This window comes from Pollachius pollachius (assembly GCF_949987615.1).
Source record: "Pollachius pollachius genome assembly, chromosome: 13".
Lineage (NCBI taxonomy): Eukaryota > Metazoa > Chordata > Actinopteri > Gadiformes > Gadidae > Pollachius > Pollachius pollachius.
Window position 1 is genome coordinate 16,031,136 of NC_136946.1, and position 10,836 is coordinate 16,041,971.

Consider the following 10,836-nt stretch of genomic DNA (forward strand, 5'->3'; position numbering starts at 1 on the left):
TCTTCAGGATAAGGACAAGTCTGCCGTGCTCTCCCTTCACGGGCTCATCATACGGGACATCGCCAACCAGGAGAGGGGCATGTTCCTGATCAGCGGCTCCTCCCCTGCGGAGATGTACGAGCTGCACTGCGCCTCCAGGGAAGATAAACACATCTGGAAGCGGGAGATCCACCACGCGGTCACCAAGTGGGTGCATTCTCCCTCTGTCTTCGGCTTTAAAGGTTGTAGGGGTCATGTTGGAGAGCTGTCAAGGGAGAGAGCATATAAGAGTGGAAGAGCGCCACATTTTCAAAATAAACAACCCAAAAACATCGCCTCGCTCTCCATTGGTAACTGTTGGCTTCACACACCTTGAATTGACAGGTGGTTTCCATTCAGTGTTTTTCTCACACCAGACTGTTTACCACCTCAAGTGAATTAACCTATCCTATCTCCAGTCATATGTATATATATATATATATATACATACATATACATATAAGGTCTGTAAGGTCTGTCTCACTTGTATTAATTTTACTCTGAAATAACTTGAATGGATATATTTATGTAAAGCATTATGAAAAAATGTGCATGCGCAATAAAGCATACAAAAAAATTTGCAGTGCGCAATGCACGCATTTTCCCTTTCCCTCTGGCCTAAGCCCCGGATATTTCAGAAACCTAGAAACGCCCCTGCTCACCAACCCCGCTGGACCGTGAGATCTGTCTCGTCTTGGATTGCTTTGCATTGTGTGCAGGCAGGCGGTGTTTCTGTCCGACTCTTGCATCGATTTCCTTATCATGTGTTTGTTGATCACTTTGAGGTGATACGGCCTAGGCCTCATAACAACGATGAAGGCCGTCTTGGAGTAAGCACCCTTCCGTATGTGTTCCTTCACAGCTGCCCTTCACGAGAGGAGTTCCCACTCATTGAGACTGAGGACAAGGCTCTTCTGAGAAGAATCAAAGGTCAGAAATCACAAGCTAAAAATGTACCACGCATACTGTATATGTAAAACATGTAATATATGCATTGTCTTTGATTTAACTCACGAAATACAGTTTGATTAATCTACATCCACAGTCGAATCTTTTTAATCAAATTGGCTTTAAAGTTGCAGTGGTTGAAAGTTGACACATCACCCCTATAAAAAGTTCACCAAGATTTCTAGAAGCAAGTTTGTCGTTATGCGACAAATCGCCAGTAGATGGCAGGATCTCCCTGTATTTACAAACGAGTAGTTGCATCACCACACGCACCGCGAAAAGGCTTTGGTGTATGTTAACAAGAATCGGCGTTCCCTTTCTCCCCTCCATGTCTGCGGTTGGGCCCTCTCAGCGGACATCCAGCAGAAGGATCGGGAGGTGGTGGAGCTGCTGCAGGAGCGCGTCACCCTGTTCTCCGACCTAGCCGAGGTGACGGGGGCCTGCGAGGTCCCGCTGCCCATCAACACGCGCAACCTGTTCAGGGCCAACACGGCGCAGGCGCCGCGCGCTGAGAAGCTGCTGCTGGACTCCATCGCAGAGGGTACGCACGCAAGGGGCCGGGGGACATCTCAGCTCCAGGGGTCCGGGCCAGGGGTTCACGGCCTTCACTGCTCCGAGGACCGGCGTTTTCGTGAAGAAATTTTGATGACGGGCAGTCAATTTTATTCCGCTATTTTTAGGGCAAGTCTCAGGCTCCCTTCAACACTGCAAAAATATTGAATCATACAATTGAGAGAAACGCAAGAAAAGTCACCTGAGACTTAAATAAACCCTGTCTTGGAGGAAATAACATGACTCACATAGCCTAAGTTATAAACTATGACATAATCATTTATTTTCGGGCCCACGACCGCCTGGGGGGGGTTGGGGAGCGCTGGTCTGGGAGGGACACAGGCTCTTCTGTTACCTTCGGTTGTCTCACCTCTGGTGTCACGTCGCCCCCTAGTGGACATGCTGAGCGAGCTGCTGCTGGGGGTCAGTCTGGACATCCCCCTCTCCTACGTGACCGACTGCCCTCACCATCACATCGGAGCCCACGTCATCAGTACGTTCATGTGTTGTGGTCCCGTCTGATGACGTAAAGAATGAGATGTGGAGCAGCCTAATCCACGCCACACCTTAATGATTAGGAGTAAAAAGGGCTCTGAGTGACTGAAGTCTTTTCCCATGCTCAGATGGTCAGGAGATGATGGCCAATGGGGAGAATGATTCCTCCGCGGTGAAGGTTGGTACATGGCTGTTCAGCTTTCTGTCCTGCAATCCTTTGCGTTCCTTTTTATTTATTTATTTGTATTTATTATGTTTACTTTTGAACCTCAAAGTTACACATTAAAGGTTTTTACTGTACGGTGTTTTACCCGTGGCATTGAATACTCAACTGTGCTTTGAATCCTCAATTTTAGTTGAAGCTACATTCATATTTTTCGCTTCTTTTGCAGGATCATAAGCAGAATCGAGACAAGCCACGGAGTGAGGTAAAGTGGTCAAGGCTTTAAAGATGTGATTTAAAGACAGTCGTCGTGTCGAGGGTTATCTGGAGGGTTGAGTGTGGTGCGTTCAAAGCCTCCCCTGTTCCTCTCTTCCAGGAGATCTGCCATCGGCTCATGAACCTCAGTGCCTATCTTCACGCTCTTCAGGTGGGTTCTCTGCGATCACAAATCCAAGCGTGAACCGTTTTCTACAGTTTGTGGATTTTCTTGGAAAGAGAAAGAGAGAGAGATGACAGGTTTTAACTCTTATCATTAAAGCGCTCCCTTGCCCCTCTCCGTACTCCAGGGGGCCGTCATCAAACAAGACTCCATCCTGGAGCTGTGTCTGTGGCAGGAGGGCCCTGGGGCGGGCTCCAACGCCGGCCGGCTGTGGCGCTCCCTGTCGCGGGAGGGGGGCGCGGGGGAGAGCGGGGCAGGCTCGGCCCTAGGGGAGCTGGCCCTGCTGCAGAGGCAGCACAGCCTGCTGCAGGAGGAGCTGGGCCGTCTGCGGGGGGCCGAGGGCCGGCTGAGGGACAGCGAGAAGGCCCGGGCCCAGCTGGAGAGGCAGGTCCGCGGCCTGGGGGGCCTCCAGGAGGGCCCCGGGTCCACCCAGCAGGTGGGGACGATGGATGGTTCTCCAAAGGCTGGACTATGGTAGTCCACCATTGGGTTACAATGGGAATTTTTGCCAGGTTTTATTCTGTTTTAGTGTGGTTTTCACGCGTCTATTGATTTCACATATGGGGGTGAAGTATCGCCCTATCAGTGTGGAGTATGTACGTTTAAATAGGGTTAGGGTTAAAAAGCATTGGCTTTAGAAGTGTACAGTTTTAGCTTGTCAGCAGTATGAACACATGGAGACGAGGGTTCCCTGAATTTCCCCTCAACCCATCCCGGCTGTTCTGGTTTGAAGTAATGAAGGCTTACCTTGAAATTTGACATAAAACAAACATTGCGTAGTAAATATGAAGTCAATTGACATGCTGCTTAAAAATGACTTAATTTTTATAAAATCCTCACTCCAGCTAGTGCCCCCAGAACACTGGAATGGGTGATATGTTCTGACTAGGATCACTCCTAAGACTGCTCCGGGACCAGGAAGGCACTGAGTCCTCAGCGGTCTGGAATGAGTACTTGAAGACCAGTTGATCCTTTCCACAGCGCTGCAGACATTTACTGCACTGCAAGGTCCTAGTCCCAATTCCCTTATGTCAAACCCCTACTTAATATTGATCTATTAGTTATTACGACCAAACAATGTCAGGAAGGTTCGTAATAGTTGACAAAGGATTAGAATCTTTCATAACCAAACAACAAAGGTAAATGATTTACCTTAATTGTTGAGAATTTGTACTTTATGCCTGAACCAACTAGTCACAAGAGAGTACAATGAACGTTTGCCAGTTTGCAATGCCAAACCTAAGTCAGCAACAGTGCTACTTGGGAAAGTATTACAAAGCCCTTTTAGTAGATGCATTTTTAAGTGCATTTCTAGTGGCGGCTGGCCCATAGAGAGCACTATGTTGCAGCCCTCTCTGGAGAAAGTGTATTTCGATTTTTCTTTTATAAATGTATAAAGAAAAAATAATTACTTATTTTAAGTATGTGTGCATATAAAATGCACAATAACGTGTAACCTATATAATATAAATCATTTGTTATGGGGGGGAAATTAGCAACAGAAAAGCTTGGCCTACGACCCACGCAAACTTTACCAAGAAATTCATAATAAGAGAGGTGAAATGTCTCAAATGTATAATCAGGGTGCACCCACCCATTTGTTATGACAGTAGATACAACCGTAAGTATAAAACGACTCCCAATTAATTATAACCTCTATCTTACCTAACAGTTGACGATGCATACATTCAAGCTAGTAAGTAAGTAACTTAAGTAAATTAAGTATTGATTCATTATTAATTTAGTATAGCACCTTTAACAGAACAAGATCTGCAGAGGGGTTCACTGAAGTCATTTTGTCTTTTAATTAGACCATAACACACGGCCTGGGACAGGAGCCCAGTCAGAGGCCTTCAGCATTGCAGTCAGGGCAGTGTGGTTGAAATGTGATCCTTCGGGGACTTCACAGGTTCCTTCCTCCCTACTTGAGATGATGGTTGTCGGGTTAGTTCTGTTAGGGATCCCCTTCCCTGAATCCCTGATCAGATGCTGAGGCCTGGCGCGCGATGCTCTTTGCCCTCGCCTTCACCTCCAGCCAGTGTGGCCGCTCTTTGAGGATGTCGGTGCATCCTGAACCCTCCTGCACGCCCTCCTTTGTTCAAACAATGTATGACGAAGCCTTCCTGGAGGGTGCGTTTGTACAGGAGCCTGTCCTCATGGTAGCCACAGACCAGCTCCTTTCCATCCTCTCCCTCAATCGGAGCATTGAGCTAAGTGATAGGACAGCCTGCTGCATTCAGGATGCTCTTCAGCTCACTTTGGACAGGCTCACGTTCCTATCTGGTCTGCAGGGCCTGGAGAGCAGCAGAAAACGGTGTTGGAGAGTGCATGGAGGTAGCTAGTGGGTGCTGGGGAGTCGCACATGATCCATCAAGACCTGGTGCTTTTGTTTGATAGATAGCTGTGAATCCCCAGTAAGATTTCATTGCCCTCTCCCAGAGGATAAAATCCTTTCATGTGTCAAAGTAAGGGAGCTTGGGTCGGGGCACTTCTTCAGCTGTGCCTACGGGAAGCTCCATACATTCACCCGCTTGTTGTTGGGTGAGGGTACCACCAGGAACGGTTGATAATGTGTGTGAAAGAACAACAACTAAGCATAAAGTATAAAATGACCAGCTGTCTTACGCATGCAACGTTTTTGACTGCAGATATTTCCAGGGTTTCCCAGACGAGACACGTTTCATTCTTTATTAAATTCTAGAATATTCTGGAAAATAGGTTTCCTAGTCGGGGGTATGGACACTAGAGTAATAAACTGTATTTTATTATGCGGCATTGAATAGAGTTAGAATATCAACTATATTTTGGAACATGTGGGACATAAAAATAATATTTTAGCGTAACTATTTCCTTCTATGTTGACTGAATTAGTTCCACTCAAAGCAAACTTCCAGAGCGGACGAGCTGGACTCCAGCCGAGACCCCCACGACGCATTCGACGAGCTGCAGGACTGTAGTGATGCAGAGGAGGAGGTGGTCTCTGATGACGATGAGAGGAGGTCGTCGGGCCGCTCTGAGAGCCCCAGAGGTCAGTGTTCACACACAGTGTTCACACACACACACATGTTCCATCTTATCGTTATTATTATTGAATTAATCAATGAGGATATTCTTACACTTTTCTCATGGTATTTGTAATACTACTCGTATCAGCAGTGATCGCCTGCTCCACTTTGTTTGATTAAAATGTGTTGTGATTGAGTCTCATGGTTCTCATCTATTTGTTTGACTGCTGGCCAATGCTACGGATCAGAATGCATGAGAACTATCAGTCAAATCACAGCGTGGAGTCTTACTGAATTATACTATTATACTACACACACACACACACACACACACACACACACACACACACACACACACACACACACACACACACACACACACACACACACACACACACACACACACACACACACACAAACACACACACACACAAAATGTGTGAACTTACAGAACCATTCAATCTTATGTAAGGCATTGATTTTTGTGGAGGAAGGCACTGGCTCTAAACAGTTGCACTGGAGACATGGCACTGTGTACCATGTCTCCTGAAGTCACACGGTACACATTGAATATTTACCCATTGTGCATTAGTGTTGCTTCGTATTCTTTCCTGGGATTGCACACATCAAACGTTCTTGATCTTTCTTTCCCTCTTTCTTTTTCTGTATCTCTCCAGAAACAATTGCGACTTCAGGGTAGTATTATATAATCAGCTGTGTTATGCTAATAATAACAATCCAGTTTGGCTGCTTTACATCTAAGCTATGAGCTACAGACACTAGAAGTGTGCTAGGAATCAACAATAAATGAACAAAGATTAACGTTACACTGATGAAATACCAATGATAAAATGAGTTGATGTGTTTTTCAGATCTTCAGGATATTCCAGAAGAGACTGAAATTGGAGTAGAAATTCGCTTGCCCAAAATGTCTGCCTGTTAAAAAGCCCGTCCAGACGGCTGAAAGCCCCTATTCTTAATCCTGTCCTCTGCACAATAGAATGGGTTCCAAAGAGATGCAGCCCTGAAGGAGCTCCTCTTCTGACTGAAGTATGAGGTTTCATGATCTGCACAGGTGGAGTTATTTGTGCAGTATTTTCTAGGTTGTGTAATGTGTATGTGTCTTCATTTTGGGTTGATACTTCCAGGCGTCTCTGGTCTAATGAGTATGTGTGGTTACAAGGGAGGTATTGCTAGTAAAGGTTTTTATGCTGTTGCTAATGCTTTGTACTTTTTTGTGCATCTAATCAATGAAAGGGTGAATAAGGGTAACACTTTTGTTGATATCTGAAACATACTTAAAGGTCCAGTGTGTAAAAGTGAGGTGGCCTCTAGTGGTGAGGTTGCAGATTGTAACCAACTGAATCCCCCCCATCCTTCCCTTTCCAATGACTTTGGTGTCCTGTACTGGCCTGTATTGTGGAAGGTTTCCTGTACTGGCCTGTATAAGGTGTCTTTTTCTGGCCTGTATTAGGTGTCCTGTACTGGCCTGTATTGTGTAATGCGCCAGTAGTTACTTCTTAAATGATGTAATTAGCTACAACTGCATCGGGTATGCAAATGTCAGTGAAGAGGATCTTTGATAGATGTACAACTCTTAGCATGAACACATTTCTTCAGAACATCTAGAGCAGTTTGTCCTGCTTCTGTAGGACCATGGCGGTTCAACATGGCGCTCTCTTTGGAAGAGGACCTGCTCCCCATGTAGATATAAAGGACTGAATCTAAGGTAACGACAGCACAACAATCCTCATTTTATTGGGATTATACACTAATCAAACCATACTTAGGAATGTTGTGCTTCCTATTCTGCCATGTCCTTTCAGCTAGATGCCACTAAATTCTACAGACTGGACCTTTAAGATAAACCAAATATTCTGTATGATTTTGCAATGAAAACGGTAGTACTTTGCACAAACATAAACAGCTGTGTTCTGTCTTTAAGATATAATTCGCCCAACAATGTAATATTCTAAAATCCCCGCACCTACTCTTGAACCGTTCAAAATATTCTACATTTAGCAAATATTATCATTTTTTTTAGCAAAAATGGGTGTGATTTGTAGATATCTACGATTTCTATTGACCTGAAACCCCAAACGCCCTGCGTGAGGGAGCAGTGCCCCCGGGTCCACCCCCACATAGCCCGGAGGCAGGCTCTAGGTCTTCTGCATTGACCAATTGAAAAGGGAAAAGGGTGTCCATTTTGATTCCCATTCACATCTGGAAACGTAGAGCTGTGATGTCATGGTTGAAGCCATAATTTATACACATTTATATTAGGGTGAATTATTCCTATTTTATTGAGGACATGACATTTTACTGTTATGTATGCATCCTCAAAACGTGAATGTAAACCAATAGCGTTACAGTTTGGAAATCATCAAATCTGAAACATTGACGCCAGTAAAACGCTTAGCTCCTGACTAACTTTATTAACTGGCTGGCCTTCGAGCTCTTCTAATCACAAAGAAAGGTGTTGGTGTCGGCTGAAACCTCTTTTTTTTTGTAACTAAACAATGTACGTGATGCTTGTCAGTGTGCAGAGTATGCTTATGTAACGATGAGGGCTCATAAGAAAACAAAATGAAAATATATTTTTTATATAAGTAGTCATGTAGAAGTTTTGCATGAATTTGCATGTTATTTAGTATATTTAAGCTCATAAACATTGAAGTTGCTGAAGCTAATATTTGCAAGCTATATTTGAATTGAATAAGGATGCAGTGAGGGGAATTTTTGGGGGAATCTCTACACATCGTACCTACTATAGCCTCAACACAAATAATCGTAAAACCAATTAAAATATATTGATTAAAGAATGCTGTTTTGTTTTAGTTGAACATGTGGGAAATTTATTTAATGCCAAATGCCCAACATGTAGATTTGGAAGTATTTTTAATCAAGTGCTTTAATCAAGAGGATAGGCGACTTTCCCTGACAACCAGCTCAATATTGATAGTGCAGGCTAAGTCAATGTGAATATGGGTCCTGTCGATCAATAGGGATTACATGACCACAACCGGACAAGCAATTTAAATGTGAAACATACTTTGCAATATAATGAGCCATTAAACACACATACTAATGAAGTAGGAGTTTCATTTATTTAAAGTTTCTGTCGATTTCCATGCAGATGTTTTAAAGACCTACGTAGTGCCTACTGCTATTGCTGCTATATATGCCACATAGTTCATTCCGATAAGAAATATATTTATTGTGTTCGCTATCAAGTACAACTTTTTTGATTCATGGATGACATAATCACGCTTTCAAATGTGTGTTCTTATATAGGCTATGATATTGGACCGTTTTGTTTTGGCTAAAGCTAGAAACTCTAGCACAAAGAAAAATGATGCTTTATATGTATATTTATATACTCCTTTACATTCAGTGATAGCTTATGCTGTTGCATGCTGTTACACACTGTTAGACGCTGTTACATGCGGTTACGTGCGGGTGCCTGGGGTCACATGCTGTGCCCTGCTACACTGAGCCAACAGCATTGCGTTGGCCTCAGCCAGGGGCGCTGCCAGGAATTTTGGGCCCTATGAAAGATTCTAATTTTGGGCCCCCCCCCCCAACATCTATCGACTGTTTTTTCAAAACAAAAAACATTTCAAGACATTTCAAAAAAAAAAAAAAAAGGCAATAATATATGATATTATTAATTGCCATCCGCGGGCCGTGGGCCGTGCTGCGTTAGGCTGGGCCCTTAGAATCAGTACCACTTTTCCCCGCCAGGCAGCGCCCCTGGCCGCAGCAGGGATGGTTTTCGCGTCGTCGTGGCCATAAGGAGTTTAAAAAAATGTATCCAAACATTCAAATAATAATTAAATCAAATGATTAGCCGAAGCTTGAAATGATGTATTTTGGCCGGCCGTAGTAGATAAGCAACAAGCTAAATGTAGGCTACTACGCAAGCACAGGCCTCCCCCTCTCGCTTTGGACCGGTGACTGCGTCGTGTAAACACAGCGCTCTTAATCTGATTTAAGGAGGAAGGAGATGGACGCAGACATTTGGGTTGACTGGGATGACTTCAAGTTATTTTATTCTGTTTGCGGTGCAACCCGATCACTGCTGGTGAGACTAGTATTACAATGGTGGCACCTCCCTAGCCAATTTGCAAATGTGTTAATAAATATCATACAATTAATACATAGTTTAATCAAGACTTTGTTCAGTGGCGTAAATATCGACGGTGCAACCCGTGCCCCCCCCCCCCCCCCCAAAAAAGAATTGCACCGGGGCCTATCACCATGATGCTACGCCACTGACTTTTTTTGTCATATAACATAAGCAAAAAGGTCTAATAATGACAGTGAACACACACGTTTTGCTCCTTTTGCCCCAGACGCGCCACTAATGATCAAAAAGCTACGCCACGCTTAGCTTTTGTGCTCAGTGTAGCTCCGCTTCTAACTTGACAATAAAAGGGTTGTCTTCGATTATTTTCTTTTGCAATAATATACAAGGTAACTAAGTGAAAAAATGTGATCACTGATGCAAAATAAAGAGTCAAGTTTTGTTAAATTCCAAGTATCTATCTTTGTGTCTGTGTGAGATGTGGATGTTTGCTGATAAGTCAAACTTCCTTTGTTTCTTGGAAATTACAAAAACCTTGTGTGGTCATCACTACCTGGCTTGTTATGGTGCTGCATCACCAGAATCTACTAATAGTCATAATTTGTCATAATGGTTACCTCATTGAACTTGTACATCAGCGATAACTTTTGTCAAAAAAATTGTTTTCAATGCTGCCGGCTGGGCAATGAGATCTGAAAAGCGTTTTTATAATGACTGCCTGGCTATACTTTGGCCACTGCTTGGCATACTTTATCACCCTGCATTATATATGTACTGTATATCTTTAATACGATCAGAGGTCGGATTACTATTTAGGGGCAGAACTCAAAAATGAAATTCACACACGGGCACACGAGACAACACAAATACACTAACACTTGGACTTACATGCTCTCCCTTATTCTAATCCTCAGGACAATGTCAGCCAAGTGATGTCTATTAATATCCCAGCGGGGGCTTAGTGGGGAGCCATAACTGCCATCGCCACCCCCCCGGCCCTCCAGGGATTGCCCTAGGTGATACTAAAGCCTCAGTCCATCACTAGGTTAGCTCAGTAATAGGCAGGGCCACTTCTGGCGGGCCAGGTGATGGAGGCTTGGTGGAGTGGTGAAAGGGGTAGGGTTACAGC

The 10,836-nt window shown here is 44.1% G+C and overlaps 1 protein-coding gene across 1 annotated transcript in view; it reads left to right on the forward strand.

Moving 5' to 3' along the window:
* Window positions 1-10,460, forward strand: part of arhgef2a (Rho guanine nucleotide exchange factor (GEF) 2a) — a 22,271-nt gene extending 11,811 nt beyond the window's left edge. Inside the window, exons 14-23 of the mRNA XM_079749266.1 lie at window positions 8-186; window positions 881-948; window positions 1,319-1,507; window positions 1,913-2,011; window positions 2,142-2,191; window positions 2,406-2,441; window positions 2,553-2,603; window positions 2,743-3,051; window positions 5,487-5,643; window positions 6,493-10,460. Coding sequence (XP_079605392.1) covers window positions 8-186; window positions 881-948; window positions 1,319-1,507; window positions 1,913-2,011; window positions 2,142-2,191; window positions 2,406-2,441; window positions 2,553-2,603; window positions 2,743-3,051; window positions 5,487-5,643; window positions 6,493-6,563 — 1,209 coding nt within the window. The 3' untranslated portion in view covers window positions 6,564-10,460. The remainder of the gene's footprint in view (window positions 1-7; window positions 187-880; window positions 949-1,318; window positions 1,508-1,912; window positions 2,012-2,141; window positions 2,192-2,405; window positions 2,442-2,552; window positions 2,604-2,742; window positions 3,052-5,486; window positions 5,644-6,492) is intronic.
* Window positions 10,461-10,836: the final 376 nt, after the last annotated feature.